Raw genomic sequence first — 25,807 nt, 5'->3', positions numbered from 1 at the left:
ATGTGCAGGTCACCTTGGGGTTTTCTGCTGTTGCGGGAGGAGCAAAGACAGTGAGGGGTTTGCTCAGTCTGCGTACACTGGGTGCATGGAATACACGGAATGACGTATTTCCTACTAACTGTACTCCCATCGTGCTCCCCCCACCCCGCATTTAGGGACAGAACACATTTAATGCTTGAGGTATTAAATAGTTTCATGTTATGGCTCATTTTAATCACCTGAGGACAACTCAGGTCAACTGGATCTCAATGAAGACTGTGCTGTGAGCTAGAAAATCGGAACGTGATTTCCCCTCACAGAATCCAGTATGTTCTCTGGAATTCAATTCTCCTGAGGGCTGGGGATGGTTGGAGGGAGGCCCTGGAGTAGAGAAAGGCCCAAGCACCCGGGTCAGCTCTCGGGAAGGCGGGTGGCTCCCACACTGGGATGGCCACGGGAGGACTCCCTACTTCTGATTTCTACGACCCCAGCAGCTAGAGCCCGCGCGGCTTTCCTGCGAAGGTCCAGACATCGCTGACTTCTTTTTCACACTTCATTCCCGAAGGCGATCTAGGTGAGGCCTAAGCTGAGGCCTAAGCTGAGGCCCAGCAGAACGTGGTGCCACGGACAGAGCACCCCGAGCCACCTGGCAGTGCTGGACAGCCGCAGAAGTTCCCTGCCCGGACTTTCCTACCTGACATGAGTCACCAGTGTAGTGAGGCGGGCAGGCGCACAGCTCGACGTGATGTGCTAGGCGTCCACTTCCGGCGTCAGAGGCCTCCTCCAGCCCCACGTCGCCCAGGCTGAGCCGCTGCGTCTCGGTGAAGCGCAGGCCGCGCACGCGCAGACCGTCCAGTCTGGACAGCACGGTCAGCAGCTCCCGCCGCGACACCGGGGCTCTGCTGTCGGCGCGTCTGAAGTTCCCCTGCACGTGAACCAGAAACACACACGCTCACCCGCAGGGACTTCAGAGACGCAGACGCCCAGAAGGAAGCAAAGACAAGACATTTAAGATGCGTAAGGAAACATAAAATAAGCCGGAGAGGTGCTTCCTGGAGTATTTACATTCAGAAGTCAGGTGTCCCGGGTTATTCCCAAGAAGGGAGAATGCCATGAGAAGGCGGGATAAATGAAGGCAGAAAATAAGGAGAAATAAAATGAAATAAAATTTCCCAGTGTTATACTTATTTTAAAATGCATTTTGATCTATTTTTTTCTTTTTTCCCCCTCCCTCTTCCCCCTTCCCCCTTCCCACCACTCATAACCACAGTTCTGTTCCCTCCTTTTGAAAGTTCAACGTGTTACTGTGATTGTTTTTTCTTTTCTTTTTTCTTTCTTTCATTATCTATGCAAACATAAGGTGAGTGGGAAAGATATAGAAAAGGAAGGCATGTGGAAACCTACTGATCCATGCAGCTCAGGCCAGTCATTAAGTGCACATAACTGCAACAGTACAATGTTTTCTTGCCCACACACTCATATTATTTTATTTTTTATTGCGTTTAAAACATATAACATGAAATTCATCCTCTTAACCATTTTTAACTGTACAATACAATATTGTTAACTATAAGCACATTGTTGCATAACAGATCTCTAGAACTTACCTTGCAAAATGGAAACTCTACACTCATTGAACAACTCCCCTTTTCCCCTCCCCCAGCACCTGGCAACCACCCTTTCACTTTCTGTTTCTAGGAATTTGACTACTTTAGATACCACAGGTAAGTGGAATCATGTGGGTTTGTTTTTCTGTGCCTGGCTTATTTCACTTAGCATAATGTCCTCAAGGTTCATCCAAGTTGTATCATATGACAGGATTTCCTTTTTTAAGGCTGAATAATGTTCCATTGTATGTATATATCACATTTTCTTTATGTATTTATCTGTGAATGAACGTTTAGGATGTTTCCACCTCTTGGCTATTGTAAGTAATGCTGCAATAAATATGGGTGTGCAAATATCTCTTCAAGACACTGTTTTCAGTTCTTTTAGATATATACCCAGAAGTGGGATTGCTGAATCATACGATAGTTCTATTTTAAATTTTTTAAGGAAACTCCATACTGTTTTCCACAGCCAATGCACCATTTTTACATTCCCACCAACAATGTACAAGGGTCCCAATTTCTCTACATCCTTGCCAACAGTAGTTATTTTGTTTTCTTTTCTTTTTTTTTATGGTAGCCATCCTAATGAGTATGAGATGGTATCTCACTGTGGTTTTGATTTGCATTTCTCTAATGATCAGTGATGCTGAGCATCCTTTTTTTTTTTTTTTTTTTTTTTTTGTCATTTTTTCGTGACCAGCACTCAGCCAGTGAGTGCACTGGTCATTCCTATATAGGATCCGAACCCGCGGCGGGAGCGTCGCCGCGCTCCCAGCGCAGCACTCTACCGAGTGCGCCACGGGCTCGGCCCCTGAGCATCCTTTTATGTAAAAGCCTGCACGTTTTAACTTTTCTATTCTTTTGCCTCCTTTGAACTCAGTTTCCATATCTCTTAAACAGGCACAATACTACCTACTCTCTCAGGGCTATCAGGAGGATTAAAGTATATTAAATGATATAATGTATATAAAGCATTCAGCACAGTGCCTAGCATGTAGTAGACATTCAATAAATGGTAGCTATTATTATTAACATATAAATATAATACTTATATCATTTTAATTTATATTTTAATAGCTTGAAGTATAATTTATATACAATAAAATTCCCTCATTTAAAGTATGCAATTTTTAATAAATTTATGGAAGCATGCAACCATCACCATAGTGTAATTTTAGAAGATTTTCATCACCCCAAAAAGAACTCGTGCCAGTTTGTAGTCACTACCCATGCCCACCTCCAGTCCCATGCCACCACTAATTGACATTCTGTCTCTATGTATTTACCTATGCTGAGCAATTTATATAAACATCAACTTAATTTCAATAGTATACAAAACTTTGCTTCTATTAGCTTTGTTTCCTCCCCTGCTCATCTGTGCTAGTATTGTCATACAAATTATATCTTTATACATTGTGTGTCCATCAACACAAATTTATGATTATTGCTTTATGCATTGTCTTTTTAAATCAGATAGGAGAAAAAAAGTTATAAACAAAAGATATACTTATGCTGCCTTTTATAACTACCTACGTGGTTACCTTTACCAGTGCTCTATTTCTTCATGTGGATTTGAGTTACTTACTAGTGTCCATTTCAGTCTGAAGGATTTCCTTTAGTATTTTTTGTAAGGAAGTTTGGCTAGCAATAAATTCTTCCAGTTTTTAAAAAATAATGGGATGTCTTCATTTTCATTTTGTTGAATATGTAATTCTTTGTTGATCGTGTGCTTCTCTCAGCACTTTGACTATGTCATTCGCTGACTTCTGACTTCCATGGTTTCTGATAACAAATCAGCTGTTACCCTTATTGAGGACCACTGGTATAAGATGAATCATTGCTTTCAAGCTTCTCTCTCTTTGTCTTTCAGCATCTTTACTACGATGAGTCTGTGTGTGAATCTTTTGAATTTATCCTACTTGGAGTTTATTTAGCTTCTTGGGTGTATAAATTATTTTCCTCAAATTTGGGAAGTTTTCAACCATTATTTGTTCAAATATTTTTTCTTTCCCTTTCTCTCTCTCCTATCCCTCTGGTATCCTTATTACACACATGTTGGTACACTTGATTGTGTTCCACATGTCTTTGAGAGTCTTTTTATTTTTCCTCATTCTTTTTTATTTCTGTTCATCAGAAATCTTAATTGACTTTCTTAAAGTTTACTGCTTCTTTCTTCTGCCTCCTAAAATCTGTTTCTGAGCAGTTGTCTTTGTTGGCTTGGTCTGCCATAACAAAATACCACATACTGGGTGGCTTAAATACCAGATATTTATTTTCTCACAGTTCTGGAAGCTGGAAGTCCCAGATGAAGGTGCTTGCTGATTTGATTCCTGGTAAGGCTCTCTTCCTGGCTTGCAGATGGCTGCCTTTCTGCTGTATCTTCACATGGCAGAAAGGGAAAATGAGCTCTCTAGTGTCTCTTCTTATAAGGACACTAATCCTATCAGAGCCCCACCCTTATGACATCATTTAACCTTAATTGCTTTCTTACTCTGAACACAACCACACTGGAGGTCTGGGCTTCAACATATACATGGGGGATGGGAGAACAAATTCAGCTCTTCTAGTGAAGTTTTCACTTCAGTTACTGTACTTTTCAACTCCAGAATTTCTATTTGGTTCTTTTTTTATAATCTCTATTTCTTTATTGATATTCTCTATTTGGTGAGACATTGTTCTCATATTGTTTTTTAGTTCTTTAGACATGGTGTCTTTTAGTTGCTTGAACATAGTTTAAATGTTGATTTAAAGTCTTTGTCTAGAAAGTCTAATGTCTGGTCTTCCTCAATGACAGTGTATTTATTACCCCGCCCCAACCAATGTACGGACATACTTTCTTGTTTATTTGTATGCCCCATAATTTTTTGTTGAAAGCTAGAGATTTAAAATAATATAAGCAGCAACTCTGGAAATCATATTCACTCTGCTCCCCAGGATTTGTTGTTGTTCTTGTTTGTTTAGTGACTTTTCTGAACTAATTCTGTAAAGTCTGTATTCTTTGTCATGTGTAATCACTAAAGTCTTTGTTAGCTTAGTGATCAACAGTGAGTGGACAGAAACTTCCTTAAATGCCTGGAACCAAAAAGTCTCCTAATCTTTGCAAAATAGTTCTGTGTGCACGTTGGAGGGCCCCTTCAACTCTCAGCCAGGCAATTGACAACTCTGCCTTAGCCTTCACTTCCTGCTTGCACAGAGCCTCAAGGTCAGCCAAAGGTGAGAGCTCAGGGCCTCACAGGTCTTTCCTCAGCATGTGTACATATGCCCCACCTTGAGCATGCATAGCCTTCTACATTCCCAGGATTATGCTGAAGCTTTTCAAAACCGCTAGGACATATCATTCCCCAGCTTTGTATGTTAAGCTTTGTGATTACCTTATTGTTTGCCCCAACCACCTCAGGCAGCATGAAGTTAAACAATTGCCTCTAAATGTTTTCAACAATAGTCCTAGAAATTAAGCTTCAGTCAGGTCAAATAAAGAGACTTGCAGGTGGGATCTTTCAAAAAACCTCCAGACAGGTAAAATTATGACAGTTCTCTGGGAAGGAGGCTTTAAAGGAGCTCCAATCCCCCTGTGCCCTTTCTGGTGGCTGCTGGATTTCACTGTGATTGCAAGCTGCTGGTTTGCAGGCTCCTCTGGAGCTAGAGAAAGGAGGATAGGAATAGGGCAAGTTGAAAGCCACAAAACTCACTGTTCTTACTGAGATTCAGCTATTTTTCTTGAATAAACACTTTCCAGATGTCTGTAAATCTTTGATTAATTTCCAGAGTCCTGAAAAAGTTGATTCTGACCATTTTTGCCAGCTTTCTCATTGTTTTTATGGAGAACAGAATTTTTGGAGTTTCTTACTTCACCATTTTTGCTGACATCACCTCTTTCACATAAATAGAATTATATAACATGTAGTATTTTGTGTCTTGCTTCTTTTACTTATTATAATATTTCTGAGGTTCGTCCATGTTGTAGTACGTATCAGTGCTTTGTTTCTTTCTTTCTTTTTTTTTTTTTTTAAAGCTGACCGGTAAGGGGATTTTAACCCTTGACTTGGTGTTGTCAGCACCATGCTCACCCAATGAGCTAACCGGCTGTCCCTATATGGGATCCAAACCCATGGCCTTGGTGTTATCAGCACCACACTCTCCTGAGTGAGCCGGCCCAGTGCTTTGTTTCTTTTATTGCCAAATCGTATTCCATTGTATGGATGCACCTGTACAGAAATATTAAAAAATGTCTGCAAGTTTGAGGTACTCAAAAAAGTTTCACCTTGAGTTATTGTGTGTATTTAGTAGCACAAATGGGACATTATTTTTAAGGAGTAGTAGTAACCAAATAAGTGTAATAAAATATTTATGATCTGATGAGTTTTTCTTATTTAGCTGTATTACTCTTATTTCTTTTGACATAAGACAATTTTGTGGCTTTTCTATCCATGCATCCCAAGATTTGTTAGATGCTGACCAGGTTCCAGGCACTGAGGGAAACATGAGGATGAGAGGGAGCTATATTGCAGCATGTACAAGCTTACAGGGTTTATAAGACAAGGATAATTAACTGTGAAATGGGAGAGACAGACATAAAGCACCATAAAGATAGTACATACAAACAACACCCAGTGAGCATTAAACACTTTATATTTTATACAATCTGTGTTTTAAATCTATATGAGTATATATTTTTATAATTTATATTTTTAAATTATTAGAATAAGTAAAATAACATGATTCCCTGAAATAATTAAATCATAGAATGCAAAGGATCATCCAGAACCATTTGATGGATAGTCTTCCTTTACCTCAACCAACTGCACGCGCCCATGATGCAGCCGGTCTGGCCGTGGGTTATATGGCTCCTCATAGATGAGAGACATGTGCTGACCCTGTTTAAAGAAAAAAGAGAATGCATTCGTGCCTTGGTTGGGAGGTTTTGAGATTTATAAATGGTCTAAGAACAAATTTCTATGGATCTACATTATATGATATGCCTACTCAGAATTAACTGACGAGTAAAAGGTTTAGCAACATGGAAATAGAAAAATAATAGCAAATATGCTACATTTTCACAAATTGGAAATCAAAAAAATTCCCTTGACCAAAAATGGCTAAAAAGGATGGGAAAAAAATGTTTTAAAGCCATGCTTTGTAGAAAATGCATGCAGTGTTGTTTTCATTACAGCCTACAGGAGCAGAATGTGGTAGCAAGAAAGTGCTTTGGTAGTGGGTTACAGAGGAAGGTGAGTAGGGTGGAAGGGTTGGCAGAGCCCAACTGTGCAGCAGCATTGTCAGGGCATGTGGAGGAAGGAACGGACCCACAGCCCTTCCCCTGTGCAATTCAACTCTGCTCACTCTCAGCCTCACCTCCACCCCTTTACAGTGGTTCTGGAGGGACTCAGAGAGCAGAATGGGATGGCCAGTGCCCACTATTAGCGCCCCACACGAAAGCCCCGGTTTTTCTGTTGTAGCACCAGACCCAAAAGAGTTCCATTCCTTAGGGCCAGTGTTTCAGGAAGAAGAGCATTATCTGGAACCACATATCATTTAAAACCTTAAACTAAGGAACATGCCCAGAGGCTCTTAATTACAGTGGTTTGGAACAAAGCAGCAGAGTAAATGTTTCATGAGACAAAATTATTTTCCATATTTGAAGTTAAGGAAAATTTTGATTATTACCTCTTGGTGAATTCCAATAGTTTTACAATAAACCCTCTGCCAGTAAAAAATAGGTATATTGAACTACAAGATGCTCTGCAAAAATATAAATTGAAATACATCCCTGCCATGACAGTATTTTCGTGTAGCTATTTTTCTTAAACTATAACTCTAAAATCGTTGCTGCTTTATTTTCAAGATGTTCTACAAAGGTTCCTTGGAGTTTTAAAACAGTTCAATAGATTTACATCCCAATAAAAATGAAATGTAACGTGGCAGTGCCTGAACACAAATGTCTACCAAGAATTCAAGGCCCCTGGCTGTGATGAAGTGTGTGAGACCTGCTGGTCCCTGTTTACCGTAAATGACACATACAAAAACCCCTCAGGAAGCTATAATTACATTAATCACAGCACACAAACCAGAAGTAGAGTCAGCTTCAGGCTATGGCACTTCAACCTATATTCAAGGCATGGTGCCCTGTGTTAAAGGACATTTGCAGTAGGACGTGACAGCACCCCTGCCCTCAAGGTATTTGCTAGATTGCAGCTCTGGATTGTATGCCAGGCACATAGTGTGTGTATATTACTTCCCTTCTCAAAACATCAGAATGGGCCCCACTGTCTGTATCAAGTTAAATTTCTGTCATAGCATCAAGCACTCTCCTCCCTACCATTCCAGGCTTGGTTTCAATGACTTGGCACGTGCTGATAATTCAGCCAAGTTGGACTTATCATCTCTTGAAGCCTTCTGAGGGCCTCTCAGAGTACTTACCCCGCATCACCCCACTCACACCCCTCTCTGATAGGGCCTTGTTTTAACTTCTCAAACACTCGCTGTTCAGTGGATTATAGTGATTTGCATATTTCTCTAATCTCCCCTCTTTTTGAGGTCAGGGGTCACCCACCCTTTACAGAGCCCAGCACTGTGGCCTTGCGCACAAGAAAGGCTTGAAAACATGTATGAAACTAAATTGAAAGATAGAAACTTAAAAAATGTTGAACTTGAGAAAGTAACTTGTGAGAAGCAAGGGCAAAATACAGTTAAGTATTTGGGGAGGGAGGAGAGAAGACAGAAACCATTTGATCAGAGGAAGCAGGATCCTGAGGAGATGCTACATGCTCTAAACTTCATTTTTAGTTTATATAAAATATCGGAAACCACTTAAGTCAAACTTTCTGTAGGCCATGTATCAAGATGTCCTAAAATCAGATCAGCACCAACACAACCACCACTTCTGACACTTGGGTTGTTGTGATACCTACAGTGAGCTGCACATCGGGCTGCTTCTCCAGAAGAACCATGTCACTAGGTAATCCAAAGGACTTGGCTTGGTAAGTGAGGTAGCCACCATACGAAGAAACCTAAAATTGAATTAATAGCATCAACAGCATAAGCATTAAAAAGGACTATGTCAACATTAACCCACGTAAAAAGCACATAGGCACATAAAGTCTGAAAGATACACAATCAACCCGTTAACAGAAGTTATATCTAGAGAGTGGAATTGAGGATGGTATTTTAACTTTCTACTTTCTACCATTTTTTTATATCATTTAAAATGTTTGGCATGAGCATGATTGAGTTTTACAAGCAAGAAGATATTTCTATTTTTAAAAAAATGGTCATACTGAAATAAATAAGATATTTTTTCCAGATGATGCCTAAACCAAAATGTCTATTTAATCCACAGCTATTTGAGGAAATCTAGGCCACTAGTTTCTTACTTAACTGAGAGTATTGGGTAATATCTATCAGTCACAAAGTGAACCTCTAAAAATACATTTCCAAGAAATAATTCCCCTGAAAGCAGATGGTGAATATTTCCTAGGTTTTCATGAATTCTACTGGGTACAGAAGCCATGACTAACTACTCCAGTAGGTGTATGGACCTTCTGTAGATGCCACAAAGGCAGCAAGATCATGGTGGGGACGTATACGGGAATGGTCATAGCTTTCTGACAGCTACTTCAACTCTGGTCCTGATACCTCCCAGAACCAATCAAGGAGGAGGGAGTGACCAAGGGATGGAAATCAGTGGCAACATCACCTCAGATTGGACAGAACAAAAAACCCATAATGGAAAATGAAAACAGCTTGGAGCAGGCAGAAGGGATCCCAATCTTCAGAAGCTTTTCCCTAGAATGTGTAACCTGACAAAGCCTCACAGCACGATGGCTATAGAGTCTAGAAGTATTCCAAGGTAACACCTTATTGAATCCTCTTATTGAGATTAAGTATCACCTTTTTGATGGGCTGAGCTGGTATATAATAATTATCCTGATTTGAGCATCACACAGTGCACACAGGTATTGATATTCAATGCTGAACTCCACAGACATATACAATCAATTGTTTCAATAAATATATAATAAATAAAATACCAGCAGCAGCCAATTAAAAAAAAAACAATAACAAAAAACGTATCCACAAATTCTGTGTATTCCTGCCTTCAAGAGGTGCAGTTTAATTCCTCTGCCCTTGAGTGTGGTCTGGACTCAGCAACTGGCTTCTAATGAATGGAATAAGGCAGAAGTGACAAGTAGGTCAGTTCTGACATTAGGTTATAAAAAGACTGCAGCTTCTCTCTTGAGTTTCTCTCTCTCTCTCTCTCTCTCTCGTCAGTTGCTTTGGAGGAAGCCAGCTGCCATGTCGTGAGGATCCTCAGGTAGCCTGTGGAAGGTCTCAAGTGATGAGGAACTGAGAGGCCTCCAGCCAACAGCCAGCGAGGACCAAAGGCCTGATGGCAATCGTGCAAATGAGCCTGGAAGTGGATCCTCCAGTCCCAGAGGACTGAGGCCCTGGCTGACATCTTGACCGCAACCTCCAAAGAGACTCTGAGCCACCCCCTCCTGGGTTCTTGAAACTGTGTAAAATAATCAGTTTCTTGCATCCAGCTGTGAAGTGTTGGGGTAATTTGTTACACAGTAACAGATAACACCTGGGCTGACCATATAATGGTGAAGAGGACCATTGAGAGGGAGAGGTGGGGTCACATGGGAGAAGCAACATTCCCCACACTCAGATGTCAAAACCCATAGTCCTTCGACCAGAAGACAGACTACGGACCTCAGGCTGACAAGGCCCTAATATGTAGTCATTCTAAACGTGAGACTATGGCATCATCGGGGTTGGGCCCTGAGAAATCTATCCCTTCTCGAAAGTTCTACATTTGCCTAGAAGTGTAGCTCACCTGATGGTGTTTCCCCACGAGGCGTGCATTTCTGTCCTCATAAAATGAGTATAGTTGACCAGTCTCTGAATAAGCATTTATGCAGCAAAGGAAGAGCAGCTAGTTTGTAAGCTCCCCAAGAAGTGGCACATGATTTTGCTTATGAAAGTCGAGCTGCCTCCAGAGCCTGTGCTACTTTTAATAAATGTATGAGTCACTTCTCAGCTTTTGTTTTCCTGACAAGGAAACTTTCTTCTGCTTTAATACAAAGAATTCTCAGCATGGGCATTTAAAAGCATAATACCTGTCCCACTTGCAGCAGATATTATTTAAATGGTTACTTCCCTGCAGCAAAATTCTCTGGCATTAAGTAAAGATTGAGAAAAGCGCTGTGCGTGATGCCAGTTGCTGTGGGGCTCACGGTGGAGGTGGGTCCCTTCTTCATTTTCAGTCCCCCTAATTTCTAAAATGTTAGTAACCTGACTTCTTGATGTTTCCTTCCTGACATCCAGTCAATGATGCTCATGCAGGGACAGAGGAGGCTCACAGAGGGCTCAGAAGAACAACAGGACATCGTTACCTTGTCCCCCAGGTAAGAAGGGGGTGCGACCCAGGACGCGCTGTGGACTGTGGGGGGCATCTCCTGGAGATCTGCAACCACACTGTTGCTGCCCGGGTTGAATGAGATGGGGATGTCCACTCCATCTGCCGTCTGCAGGCGCCAGCCCAGCATGTCAACAAACTGGAACACAAACGTGAGGCAGGGGTGTAACGGCTCTGGCTGCTTTGGCAATGGCCGCTTAAGTGTAATAGAAAGAGCCACGGGGCAGCCAGCCTGCCTCAGAGGCTTCCTTTCTGTGTCTCCTCCCTTGGGCTCCACGACAGAGCCTCGCCCACTGCTGCCCTGTCCTCGGGGGGCAGTGACCATACGTATGTGGAACTGATCTGTGAATCCCGGCACACATCCTGCTAGGTGTTCAGTGAATGATCAAATAAAAAATAAGCGTATGCATAACAACTACAACTGTGAACACATTTTAATCGTGCTTTCTTGTAGAGAAAAATGTGACGTGGAATACAGTGGCCTGTTGTATTCTTCTCTAAATGAAGCATCAATATTAAATATTTCCCTGGTCACAAAGGAAGCCAGTTAATTTTGAGGGAAAAAAAAAAGAAAGAACTGACAAGGCCCAGGTTGGGAATAAGCTTTCTGGTTTGGGGGGCCAGGGGTTAAGGAGAGGAGACCAGAGCAGATTCACAGAATGATGTTTTTATTTTCCAATTACCAGCCTGCACTGCTTGTAGGAGGCAAGCAGTAAGACATGAAATCCTCTTGTTGGAGATAAGACATTGCTCACACAAGGAAAGCAAATATGGGACTGCTGGTTTATGAAATAATGAAGACAATGGGAGCTTTAGTTTCCTGAGGTTAATTGAAAAAGTGGCCAAAGACAAGATGTGGGAAAATAGATGAGATGGAAAGTAAAACAGAAGGACAAGAAGAAAAGAGAAACGCAGGGCGTGATATTGTGATATAATAGGAAATATCTGTTCGGTCTTTGTCCCCAGTTCCTGGCACAGAGCTCCTAAAAAACCATGAAATCTCATGAGTGACAGGGGTGACTCCTATCTTTAGTTCTAATATTTGGTCTTAGTCGCCAGTTCCTGACACTAGAGCTTCTGAGACCCGTGGAATGTCCAGAATGGTAAGAGGGTCGTTCATAAGCTAATGAGATGACTGGGAGCTGGGGCCCATAGGTGGCCTCAGGATTCAGGCTAAGCCAGAAAGACCAAGGCAGGATTAGAGGGTTGGAACTTTCAGTCCCACCTCCCAAACCTCAGCAGAGAGGAGAGGGGCTGATGATTGAGTTAGTTACAATGGCTAATGACTTAATCAATCATGCGTACTTAATGGAAGCTCCATAAAAACCCTAAATGACAGTCTGGGAGAGCTCCTGGGTTGGTGAACACATGTGCACTGTACTTGGAAGGTGGCGCACCCCAACTCCAAGGGACAGATGCTCCTGGGCTCAGGACACTTCCCAATCTCGCCCCATGCACTTGTTCATGTGGCTGCTCATTCGTGTCCTTTGTTGAGTTCATTATAATAAACCAGTAGTAGTAAGTAAAATGTTTCCTTGAGTTCTTCGAGCCATTATAGCAAATTAACCAATCCAAGGAGGGAGTTGTGGGAACCCCCAATTTGTAGCCAAGTCAGTCAGAAGTACTGGAGGCCCAGCACTTGCATCAGGCATCTGAAGAGGAGGGCAGTCTTGTGGGACAGGGACAGAGCCCTCAAGCTGTGGGTCTGATGCTACCTCCAAGTAGATAGTGTCAGAATTGAACTGAATTGTAGGACACCCAGGTGGTGTCTGCAGAGAATTGGAGAACTGCTTGGTGTGGAAAAATTTGGTTTCAGAAGTATGATGAGGAAAGAAACAGGGTTTTCTTTTAAGGGGGGGAAATAACCAACTCCATTCATTTAATAAGCATTTATTGGGAGTCTGTTATGTCCTAGGTCCTGTTCTAGGCACTGGGGATCAAGGAGCTCACATTCTAGTGGCAGAGGAGGACAGATAATAAACAAATTTTGAAATGAAATGTGTAACAAATCAGGGAGTGATAAATGATAGGAGAAAACAAGGAGAAGGGCACAGGGTGACCACGGTGTGCTATTTTATAGGGACTGGGGAGGGAAGACCCCTCTGAGCATGTGACATTTGAGCAGAGACCTGACAAATTCGGGGAGCAATCACGAGGACCTCTATGGAGAAAACACTGCAGGCCAGGGAACAGCGAGGGCAATGCTGCCCATTTCAGTCACTCGATATATGAAAAGTTCCACAACACTCAGGCCAGTGCATACCTTAGATCTTCTCTTGTGTGTGCTGTGACAATGAGTATTTACTCCAAAACAAAAGCAGCTGGTACAGCCCTTGGGATTGGCAGGGTCCAAATGGAACGATCCTTCTCGACACACATTACATTCTGCACCTTCCACGTTTTCCTTTTGAAGCAAGACATGAGGAAGAAGAGGCATTCCTTTAAAGCCTCCCTGACTGCAGTGAGCTACTTGCACAAATTAAATGCCAACACAAGATGTAAGTACACAAATGCTAACACAACATTAAAAGATATGTAATTGTTAAGCTTTCACAACATATTAATTGTTTAAACTTTTATACTGTACGCAAACGGAAGAGAGAATTCCCTAAACTTCACAAGATCCCCTTTGGCATAAAAATAAAAAAATAGCACCAGAAGGATTCACGGTATGGGGAGACTAATTCATCCCACTCACTACCACCTCGAAATATCTGCTGGTGGGCTGGCCAGTTAGCTCACTTGGGAGACTGGGAGAGTGTAGTGCTGATAACAGCAAGGTTAAGGGTTTGGATCCCTGTACTGGCCAGCCACCAAAAAAAAAAAAAAAAAATCTGCTGGGAATTGGGAGCTCTCTTACAACCTGGCAGAACGCCTAGGACCAGAGATGATAACCTGGGGTCCATGGTCCAGGAATAGGCTTTAGGAGAACCTATGAACCTCTTGAAATTATAGGTAACAGTTGGTGTTGAATTTTCTGGAGAGGGTCTACAACTGTCATCAGATTCTCAGGGGGGTCCGTGGCCTCTCCAAAGGATGAAAGGGGTCTTCCCTTCTAACTATTTCTATGAAATGAGATAATGACTTTAAAACACTACATGTACTATGGAAATCTCTTATGGGTCTGTCTCATTTCCCACGCAGTTTTACATATTGACTCAACATGAAGAACTCCCTCCCTGACTGGTAGCTGGCATCCATCATCACGTGATCCATATTACCTTGCAGAGGCAGGCCCCAGTCCCCGGGTCACACACTTCTGGCCCAGTCCCATCTCTGTTGCAGTTGCAGGGAACACACTCAGGGAAGTGGTAAAACCCAGAAGCACATTGGTCACACTGCCGCCCTGTGATTCTGGGCTTGCATCTGTACCCAAAGCAAAGGAAGCAAAAATCCTCATCATCTTTCTACACACAATTCTATAAGGGTCCATCTACATTGCAGCAGAGCAGCTGCTATACAAAGCCAGTTAAGTAGACACAATGCCTGCCCACAGGGTGCTTATAGTCTAAGGTAGAACAGGGAGAAGCAGATAGAACATGCTTACAGAAAGCAGGTCAAGGAGACCACTGTGCATGGGGCACTCCCCTGGGTCAGGCTCAGGCAATGCTAGGTGCTGGGGTGCTCAGTCTCTCCATTCAAGCTGGGGTCTGCTGGGGTCTATCTACACGTGGATCTTTCTTGTGGGTCTAAGGAAATACTAGACATGTGCTTTTTATTGGCATACAGGGAGTAATATTTTACAATTAAATTACTACCAAATGTAAATTATCACCTATCTCCTAACACCTGTTAAAAGATCTTACCCAATGGGCCGACCCCGTGGCGCACTCGGGAGAGTGTGGCGCTGGGAGCGCAGCAGTGCTCCCACCGCGGGTTCGGATCCTATATAGGGATGGCCGGTGCGCTCACTGGCTGAGCGCGGTGCGGCCGGTCACGAAAAAGACAAAAAAAAAAAAAAAAAAAAGATCTTACCCAAGCAACCATCCTAAAAAAGATAAATACAACTTTATATCCCACTATGTTTGCCCTTGGCAAGTATCTGCTTATAACCAGATAAAGGATTTGCACTTGATTAAGGACACAAACTTGGAACTAGGTGACCTAGGTTTGAATACCAACTCTACCACTTACTGGTTGTGGGACCTTGGGCAAATTAATCTCTTTATAACTGAGTTCCTTCATCTGTAAAACAGAGATACCATCTACTTCTTAGGATTGCTGTGAGGATTAAATGAGATAATATATGTAAAAACGTTAGAACAGGGCCTTGTGCACATATAAGCATTTGCTATTATTATTCTTGTTGTGGGTGCCCCTTTATGCACTTTGCGCACTGAAACAGACTAAATCAGCTTTACCTGCAAGACCCGCTGACAAGTCAAATGTCAGTTCAGTTCTTCCAGCCCCATCTCCCTATCTTCATCCCTACTTGGTATCTACAGAAATTATTTTTGTAAGGAAGAAAGTATCCTTGAAACCACACCGATAGCAACGTAGGTATAAAGTATAAATGTTCTGCTTGAAGGAGTCGATCAAGTGCTGTGGATTGTAAACTTTGGAAGGGGATTGGAGACCTCTCTGAGAAGCTGGATAAACTATTGGCCATCTTCTCAGAAAAGTGTTCTACACACGCACACTTCCTCTCATTTACACGCAATTGTGTATTCGCTATCAAAGGGCTCCTGAGCCCCAGGTTAATAACACTTGCTCTCTTGTGAATCTCAGACTAAGTGCAATCAGAAAGTCCAGCAAAAAAATATAAAGCCTGTTCTCAGATGATTCCCTAGTTCTGGAGAGGCAGTGAGTGGGGATGGTCTAGAGATGGGAGAGGAAAGAGTACAGATAACCCCTCCTGAAATAAAAACCATCAGAAAGAGGAACCTTAGAACACAAGAGGGACTTTGGAGATAGCCTGATGTTGGCTGGGTGGACCCTGCTTCTTTTTAGCTGGCAGTGAGGAAAAGAACACCGCGCAGAGGGATGGTGGTTTTGTCGTGCAGTGCCACCAGGCAGCTCAGTGTCCCAAGGCCTGGGACGTTTCCTTTAGCAAGCATACTGAACTTCTGGCCAAGGGCACATGAATTGAATGTTGGTACCAAACGAGCAACTCACATGCTGACACCATTGGTGGGCGAGGCTGAGAGTGTCCCGTGAGAGGGTCACCTGGGCCTGGACCTTGAAGGTGGGGACACACAGATGGGAACCTGTTTTTTATATTTTCACTTCATTGGGAAAGTAAGGGACAGGAGTATTTTGCAGTGAGGACAGCTGTGGAAGCTGCTTGTCCAGACAAGGAGGAAAGGAAGGAGAACCAGGACTTGTCTGCCTATTGATTTCAGAACATATGTGCGATGACGTGGTGGATAGGAGAGGGGGCTGAGAGCGTGTGACCAAGTCGGTAGCACAGGACCAAGCTCTGAGCCCTCTGCAGCATGCAGGTAGCAGCTGAGAACACAGGCATGCATGAGAAAAAGCAAAAGTGGAGCAGCAGGATGAGAGCAGTGGCCAGCAAACTGGAGCCTGAGTAACCCAGCTGGGGCTGATAGGCCAGGGTTAACCAAAACACGGAGAATATAATACCTACATTCCTGAGCCGTGCAGTGCTTAGATCACTGAGCCTATAAATCCTGTGCAGAAACAAGCATCCAAAGGAGTTTTTGATGGTGCCATGACAATGGGAAAAAAAGGAAACTTCTTCAATGTCTGGCTGAACATCTTTTTTAATTCCCTTATCAGTCTGATCTTGCACATTTCTCCAGGGAGACTCTGTTCCCTTTGGAGGGAGCTGGCCTCCCTGCAAAGGCAAGAGGATTCCATTGGCTGCTGCCGCCAGCAGGTGCAGAATGGAGCCCTGGAGAAGCAGGTCCAGTGCCGTTATCTCCAAGGCAATGGGCTCATGGCCAAATGCTATGTAACCACGTCTGCATGTGTGTGGGTGCTTGCTGTGTCTCAGAGAAAACCAGACGCCGGTGTGTTAGGGAGAATGCTCTCCTTTGGTCATTGATCACTGCGGGCCCCTTCATATTACACTCACATCAAAGTCCAGTTTTAATGGGTTGATTTTAATATGATCAGATTTCAGGCTTGGAAGACTGACTGGAGAGAGGCTGTCACCATTAAGTAGAATTTTTTTTTTTCTTTTTTAATCAATGTCTTGAAAGGCAAGACAATAATGTGGATTTCAGATATAGGATCAGAGTTGTAGAATTTTGGAGTTAAAGATCATGAAATTTAACCTTTCTTTATACATGTGAGGAGACAGGAGACCAGAGAGATTAGGGGACTTGTCTAAGGCTATCTAAGTAAAGCCTTGACAACCCAGATTATAAGAGATTATAAGAGAACCCAGATTGAAGTGATTTGCAATGAAGGTGGGATAAGTCACCAAGGATCAGGACTGGAGCTATGGATATGGGAATCATCCAGAAGTGGGGGTGGCTGAGGCCAAGAGAATGGGTGGGGTCTCGGGGACAAAGCATAGAGGGAGGAAGGCAGACAGCCATGACCTTGGCAAATAATAGCATCAGCTAATACTTAGTGGGTGCTTAATGTGTGTCAGGCACTCTTCTAGGTGTGTCTGCACAGGACATTTAAGCCTCTAAAGAACCTCATGAGGTAGGTGCCTCTAGTATCCCTATTTTACAGATGAAGAATCTAAGGCACAGGGGAGAGAAGTGCCTGAGGTCGCCCAGAGAGTGAGCAGCAGAGGCAGGATGCAACCTCGTGCAAACTCACACCACACATCCTTCTCGACTGGGGGCAGAAGGAGAAGCAGCCCGTGAAACAGCCCGAGAAGGGTGGTTGGGAGAGGAGAGAAAGACCCTAGTGTTCCGGGAGAGGAAGGACGACAGAGACAGTGCAGGAGAAAACTCTGAGCTCCCTCTGTATGGCAGGAGCCCTGGCCACCCTGGTCACCGCTGTAACCCCCGTGCCTGCACGCTGCCTGGCTGGCCCTATTTCTACTATCCAATGAAGTATATCAAAGGAACGGCCCCTCCCAGTTGTTAGGGGACAACTGTGGACTTATGCCTAGCTGGAAGTACTTCTGTTCCAAGATCGCCAAGTCTATGACCTTTGTTGGTGTTTTATTTCTCCATTTAACATTTAGAAAATTTGTGAGGACTGGCTGAGATAGAGGTCACCCAGAAAGGCTTTCCTGTTAAACTGTCACTCTTCTGAAAAGGCAGGTTGTACACATGGCTTCACTGGATGTCCAGGTGAACTGCCATCTCCTCTAATCTTAAAATATCTTGAAAGTGATTGACATATGATGACAATTTTTCAAAGCAGTGATTCCCAGCTTCATGGTATCTGTCACAGATTGACAAAACCTTCTGAGGATACTGTAGCCCTTTTGTTTGATCAAAGAATCTGATGGCATACATCGTCCATTATTAAAAGCAGGTACAAATATACTTTTTCATTGCTATTATAGTTGAGTCAATACATATATCTGCCATTTTGTTTTGCTATAAAAAATGAAATTTGACCAACATAAGCACCTTTCTGATCTCAATCTAGTAGAGTTGATCAAAGTAATAGATTTTTTGGTATTTATACAATATAATTTTGCAATATTGTCTGTGGTACAATCAGAGATTGGAGAAGAGATAGAATCAGAATTTTAAATTTAGATGGGAAGTTAACATCATTTTGCTGATTAGGAAACCGATACCCAGGAAGACAAAATGACTTTTGCAGAATCTCCCAGCTAGGACATGACAAAGGTGATTCGAGAACTCAGTTTTATGTTTCCAATTTATTTTTTCCCAATTCCCTCTAAAATTATACCACCAGTTTTAATTAAGATTAAATACTATGTATTGCTAGAATTATTTTGTAATTCATTTAAAGTAGATTGACATTTATAACAGTTCACTTTTCTTTCAGTGAGTATGATAAACTTTAATACCTATAAGTAGTCAAATGCAATTTGAAAATTCTAATTTTTAAGCTTTATAATTTGTGATAATTTGTACAACTGCAAGAGAGTCGGTGATATAATTGAGAAAGGATGTATCTTTCTTTTTATTGCAGACTCCAGGTATCTTTGATCATTTCTTTTATATGACCTTTAGGTTCCTCTAAACATATTCTTCATTTTCATTAGGAAATTTTCTGTAGAGAAAGAAAGCAGTCTTTCCTCTAATATTTATAAAGAAATAATCCTTGCAGACAATCAAAAGCTTTCTCAGCATTAACAATGGAATTACCACGGGCAATTTATGCAATTTACAGTAATGTAATAAGCTGAAATTTTTTTTAACATTACCTGCTAAGGGCCCTTTTATGTCAAATCCACTTTGATCATAGGTGGATATGTCATTCCATTAGGTTATTACAGTCTCTTTGGTAATGACAAAGTAAACAATTTCATGTCTTGGTTTAAGCGTGATACAGGTCAGAGAGATTCCATTCCTGCTGATGCTCTTAGGTCTGGGCAAAACTATACTACGCCTTGGACCTGACCTAGGAATTTTCCAGTCTATTAGATTGTTATTGGCTAGTGAGGTTTTGTTAAAAAAAAAAACTCCTTAGAATTTTTACCTAAAATACTATGGAATATCCATCCATCACCTCCAGGTGCCTTAACTCATTTTTAAAATTTTAAAGCATTCTTGCTTTTCTTTTTCTGTGGCAGCAGCATTGAGAACCTGTGTGTGAAGTCCTATTTGCAGTGGTTTATTCTGTTAATCAACCCTTTTAAAACTCTCCCGCTAGTTCTCAGATGGTGGATTCTACTGCTTCTCTTCCTGCCTGAAATCTGCTCTCCATCTCCTCAGTTCCTTTGCTTCCTCTGATTAAACATAGGTTTCCCCTCCAGGACCCACACCTGGTACCTGAGCAATCATGTTGACTCAGGCAGGACTCAGCCTTGTGGTTTTAAAGACTTGGAATGTTCCATGACTCAAGTTTTTCTCTCAGCTTCCTTACAAGGTCCCAGTCGGATAAAGGAGTTGGTAGGCACCAGGCACCAATTTGATCTCAAGGGTCCTCTCTCAGGAAAAGTGAATATCATTGTTATAAAGAGTTAAATTGTGTCAACCCCAAAATACATCCAAGTTTTAACCCCCAGTACCCCAAGAATGTCACCTTATTTGAAAATAGGGTCTTTGCAGATGTAATCAAGTTAAGATGAATTTATACTGGAGTAAGGTGGGCCCTACGCCAATGTGACTGGTGTCCTTAGAGGAGACACAGACACAGAGAGAGAGAACGCCATGTGAAGACAGAGACACACAAGGAGAACTGCATGCGATGGAGCAGGGAGAGACTGGAGTGATGCTGCTACAAGCCAAGGGACTCCAAAGATCGCTAGCATCCCCAGAAGCAGAGAGAAAAGCATGGAACAGATTCTCCCAAGATTCTCCAGAAGGAACCAATGCTGCTGACATCTTGATGTTGGACTTCTGGCCTCCAGAACTGTGAGAGAATAAATTTCTGTTGTTGTAAGTCACCCATTTGAGTCTTTTTGTAACAGCAGCGATAGGGCACTAACACAGCGAGTGTCAGCAGCTATAGCCCTTCCTGGCTCTCACACCTAAATCCATGTCCCGGGAAGCGTGTGGTGGGTGTGCAGGGCAGATGGAGACCTTACGCTTTCTCAGGCACACTGCCACACGGGCCTGGACTCTGGAAGTTCTCCTGCCATAAAACCCCTGATCTAATTCTTACCAGCCTCTTCTAGGAGACTGGATCCTGTTCTTTGGCTCTTGTAGGGACTCTCCAGCCTTGTTGAACTCAGGCTTGTCACCTGGGATCATGTGACACCAGCCTCTACCTCCCAATGCAGAGCCCAGTGGAGCCAAACCTCTCAGCCACACAGCATCTGCTTGAGCCGAAGTCTGCCACCCGTCTCTTAGCTACTGTGCGCTGGATTGCTCGCTGGTCCCCCGAGGGCAGCCCACTTCTCAGGCCAGGCTCCAGGTGTGTATCCTGCCCACCCTACCCCTCCATCCCTAACCGAGCCCCCCACAGAGGCCTCAGCCCCCCGTCCCGCCTGCCCGTCTGAGTTGGGGCAGCAGGCCTGAGGATTTCAGACTTCGTCATGCATTGTCCAGACAGAGCTGCTGGCCAACCCTAGAATGAGCATTTGGAGCCCGAACCTAAATACAAACAGATAGGTGCTCACTGTTGGGGACACCGATAACTTCACTGTGCATGCAGGCGCTTCCCCACCTTTCACGTGGTGACAGCACGCTGGAGGAAATGGCTGCTTCTGGCATGAGGAGACTGGTGACCACCACCCAGGCTCTGCCTGGCTACCCCGAGCCCAGGGGGACCAATCACTCCACACAATGAGCAGTGTGTGGACGGATGGCATCTTCCTTCCCCATAACAGGACCTGACAGGCTGATCCACCCAAGCTCACCTGCACTGCCCGGTGTCCCTGTCACACTCTGGGGTGGAAGCCCCAACGGTGCCCCTCCTGGAACAGTTGCAGCCTTCACAGCCGGCCAGTGGGTGGAAGCTGAAGGAATGCGTCTCGCAGGCCTCACACTGGGGCCTGACCGTGCGGGGAGGGCAGCGACACTGCCCCGTTGTCTCTTCACAGAGGCGCTGGCCACAGTTGCACGCTGGCCAGGGGATAAAGAGATACCATGTGAGGGCTAGACACCACCTGACCTCCAGCAGGACTGCACCAACTGCCGGTATTTCCAGAAGCTTCCAAGGGATCTGGGAGAAATGCTTTGATCTGAAAGAATGGTTTCTCGGGGCCAGGACCAAGCACACCAAATGCTCAGGGTGGACACTGAATGAGGCACAGCTGGACCAGCCAGCTCCAAACTAGATACTCAAAGGAACACACCAAGCTACTACCATGTCATTCTGATGTGGGGTCTCCCATTCATCAGAAGGTTCTAGAAGCAAGTATAGAGGGGCTCCTCCACAACATCCTGGGTCCAGAGCCCAGGGTCAGGGTACAACACTGTGGCAGGCAGACGCTGGACACATAGGGACACCTGCATTCCCCACTGCATCTCATGACATGGGCTGCCCTGTGCCTCAGGCCACAGGATGGGTCTTAGATAAAGGTCCAGGGGTTTCTCCTCCAGTAAGCTGTACACTGTGTGGCCCTGGCTCTACTCCCATCACATCTGAGTTTTGATTGGGCTGCAGAAACTGAAGGGGCTTCCACTAGAAAGGGGAATGAGCTGTCCAAGATTCTGGCACTTAAGACTATTTATACTCGCCTGCTTTGCCAGGTACATAGGGCACACAGCAAGTTTAGCTTCTAGAACTTTGCTGCTCAGAGAGTGGTTCATGGACCAGCAGCATGGGCATCACCCGCACGCTTATTAGAAATGCACGGTATCCATTCAGAACCCCAGCCCAGGTCTCCTGAATCAGAATCTGCATTTCTCAAGGTCACCAGGTAAGTCTCTAGCACAGTGAAAATCGAGAAGCCCTGCCCTAGGGGCTGGAGAAGGCCTGGGATGGCCGGCAGCGCACACTTACGCCGGCAGCGTGGGAATCCATGGAAGCCCGTCGCACAGCGGGTGCACTGCCGCCCGATGACATGAGGCCGGCATGGACACTGCCCGCCCGCGGGGCTGCAGTGACGGCTGACAGCCCCCACGGGGTGGCACTCACAAGGCAGCGCACCCTTGTGGTAAAAGGCCACCAGGGATCTGGTGGAGTTCTTGCAGAATTCAGAGGCCGTCTGGGGGCTGTGGAGACAAACACAACTCATGCTGATACCCTGGAAGGTACCCAGAAACAGCTCCAACCATCCCGACCACCTGCTCCACCCAGCACTGTCTGCAGGGGTGGGAGGGCAGGAGTCTGGGGTCTGGACTGTGGAGCCTGGAAGAGTGGGAAAATTCCCCACCTTGGACTCAGCCAGTGACAGCCACCCCTCCCCCAACCATCCACTCCAGGAGGAGACAGCACAGGCTGGTCAGTGGGAATTTGGGTGGCTGGAATACAAGGGGGAAAACACACCTAGGAGGATGGACTAAGTGGAACAGAATGTGAATTTTATCTCAATAAAGTGGTGACCAAAGTACATCCACAGGTGTGATAACTGAATGATCAGGAGGAGGAGGAGAACTGTGGACATCTATTGAACATTGTGTGCAGGAAGCCTTGTCTACGTCTCACTTCACCTCACCACCACCCAGGAACTAGGCTTGAGCCCCATTTCACTGGAAGGCAAACTGAGGCTCCTGGAGGTCAAGCGGCATTCCCAAGACTGCAGTTACAGAGTGGCCGAGCAGGCCTTCCAATCCACGTGTTTGACTCTGGAGCCTCTGCTCTCAACATTCACTGCACATGTGTCTCCCAGGGCCTCTGGAACTCCTGGGTTCCTCAGGAAACCTATATGGGGGCAGGGTGGGTCTGCAGAAGAGACCAAGGAGCTAGGCTCAGAGCTATCCTGGCTCCTGGCATTCAGGGATGCAAGGAGAGAGGGCAGGGAGGTTGCATCTCCATACACTCCTGCTCAGGCAGATGACAAAGGAGAGAGGGAATTAGAGCTGACATCCTTTCCGGCGGACACACCCTATGTGGGATCTTTTAGTAATCTGTGGTGGCAAACAGGAAACAACAAAGAGGAAGAGAAACTCTTCAGCAGCCCCGAATCCCAGCTTGGAGGGTGGACCTTTGCAGAGTTAAGGGCGGTCATTGGGTCCACACAGCACATGACAAGGTCTGTTGTAGGATGGTTGGTGCAGAGGAAGGGCATCTCTCTTATTGGATCTGGGACTCACTGCCACTCCCATGGGCAATGGGAGGAAGAGAACAGATCCAAGGTCAGCCCCTCCGCAGGCCTTGGTGGGTCAGGAATGTGGGAAAGCCTTGTGCATTCCAGAGCCTTCCACAAAGCGACACTTACTCAATATAAAAACTGTTTCCTCCACAATTGGTGATAAACTCGTGGGACTTATCCATTGAATTTTTGTGAAGTATTTGGTAGTCGTAATTCTCCACAGGCACCACTAGAACTCGGACCTGAAAGAAACCCATCAGCATGTGTTTGGATTTCTGACGACGGGGCTCACCTAAGACAACTCATTACACTTCCTCTTCACTAAGGTCACTGCCCTTTATTGTTAAGCCCAAGACCAGATGAAGCAGGATTTATGAAAGAAGAATCACAAGAGCAAACCTAAGCCAGGGTTACAGGCTCGAGCCATGTTGCTACACAGGGGACAGTGAGCACCCTTTCAATGCTGCGCAGAGCAGCAGCAGCCTCAAGTGCTGGCTAGGTCAGGGGACCTGGGGGCTGAGCAAGGGCCCCATGTAACCCATGCCTGGGATTCCCCTGGATCTTCAGAGATAGCTGTTTTGTACTTTTAAAGGAAAGCAAACTGAAGTGGCAGGATGTTGGTACTAGGTTCATGCAGAATCTAATACCAGGACTGGCCCCTGAAGTTTATGTCAAATCTCGTCCTCTATCGTGAATAATTGTAGCCCCAGTCTTTATAAGTACTGCCCAGTTCTCTGTACCTTTGTAAATCAGACTGTGCCTATAACAAATGCTGTGGGAATTTTCAAACATCTTCCTCAACTGCTCACCAGCTTGCAGCTTACAGAGAGTCCACTGTTCTCATGTTATTGAATTCAATACACATTTGCTGAGCACCATGTGCCAGGCAGTGTTCTAGGCACAGGGGATTCAAAATGAATACAGTCAGTTCCCTGTCCCTGGGGAAGATGACATCTTCAGGGAGAGAAGGAGGCATGAGTCTGGGCAATGTTTCCTGGCTCTCTGGAAGTCTTTACAGAGAAGATGAATTAATTCTGAGCTGCATTAATGGGACAGTAGGATTTCTCCAGGTAGAGACGTAGGCAGAAAATTTTAGAAAAAGGGACAGCATGACAAGTCTACTGGTATGACAGGGAATGGCATATCTGAGAGCTGGAGAATGGGTTAGTATGGCCAGAAACTGAGGTGGGAAAGGAGGAGATGTGGAATAGGGGAACGACAGGAGAGGCAGATGACAGATGAATTAGGAGCAGGCTATGAAGGCCCTGGATGCCAGAGAGAAGGACGCGGACCTGAGCAGAGCACATGGACCTGAGTAGAACAAGCAGAACTGAATGAAGTACATGGAACAGGGTGAGGTACATAGACCTGACTGAAGTACATAGACTGATCCCATTAGTGGTCAGGAGCCTAGAGAAGGTGGTCGAGTCACAAGGCATGATCAGATCCCTTCAGCCAGGTAGGTAACTGGCAGGAGTGCTGAGGATGGACTGGAGGTTAGTGCAGCAGATGCAGGGAGATCAGCAGGAGGGTCTGGCCCAGTCCAAGTGAGAGAAAGGATAGACAACCAGAACAATGGGACTAGAACAGAGTGGATGTGCTCAAGAGAAACCACAGAGTGGCAGACTGTGGTACCCAAGCAGGTGGAGAAGGGGGCAGTCATCACGATTCTGTGCATTGAGTAGACCCTTGGGTGCCATCATTCAAGGTAACGAGCAGGGTAGGGGACACCCAGGGCTGTGCAGGTAGCAGGTCATGTGTGAGGGACTTGTGAGATCTCTGCCTATGGAAATATGCAAGGCATGGTGACAAGTTGGGCCTGGAGTTCAGGAATGATTGGAGATGAATTTCCAGATGTGAGTGTCATCCTCACAGAGGAGAGAGAATAGAATCAATGGGCGCAGACGATGTTGTCCAAAGAAAAATGATACAACAGGGAGTTCAGAGTCAAACATGAAGGAAGGTTAACATACAGGGACCGGAGGAAGAGGAATCACTGACGGAGCGCTGGAGAAGGTGCGGAGAACTGAGACAAAGTATCTGTAGAAGCTGGGAGAAGAAAGGAGTGTCATATGCTCTGGAGAG

General features: G+C 44.6%; 1 protein-coding gene across 1 annotated transcript in view; it reads right to left on the bottom strand.

The window, feature by feature from the left end:
- LAMA3 (laminin subunit alpha 3) overlaps positions 1–25,807 on the bottom strand; it is a 242,277-nt gene that overhangs the window by 73,055 nt on the left and 143,415 nt on the right. Inside the window, exons 30-38 of the mRNA XM_063076630.1 lie at positions 23,849–23,964; positions 22,471–22,682; positions 21,383–21,587; positions 14,229–14,373; positions 13,271–13,411; positions 10,985–11,146; positions 8,498–8,596; positions 6,380–6,463; positions 674–904 (exon numbers count right to left, since the gene is read on the bottom strand). Coding sequence (XP_062932700.1) covers positions 674–904; positions 6,380–6,463; positions 8,498–8,596; positions 10,985–11,146; positions 13,271–13,411; positions 14,229–14,373; positions 21,383–21,587; positions 22,471–22,682; positions 23,849–23,964 — 1,395 coding nt within the window. The remainder of the gene's footprint in view (positions 1–673; positions 905–6,379; positions 6,464–8,497; positions 8,597–10,984; positions 11,147–13,270; positions 13,412–14,228; positions 14,374–21,382; positions 21,588–22,470; positions 22,683–23,848; positions 23,965–25,807) is intronic.

This window comes from Cynocephalus volans, chromosome 13, assembly GCF_027409185.1.
Source record: "Cynocephalus volans isolate mCynVol1 chromosome 13, mCynVol1.pri, whole genome shotgun sequence".
Classification (NCBI taxonomy): Eukaryota; Metazoa; Chordata; class Mammalia; order Dermoptera; family Cynocephalidae; genus Cynocephalus; species Cynocephalus volans.
The sequence above is the reverse complement of the archived record's forward strand: the minus strand, read 5'-3'. Positions and strand labels throughout refer to the sequence as shown.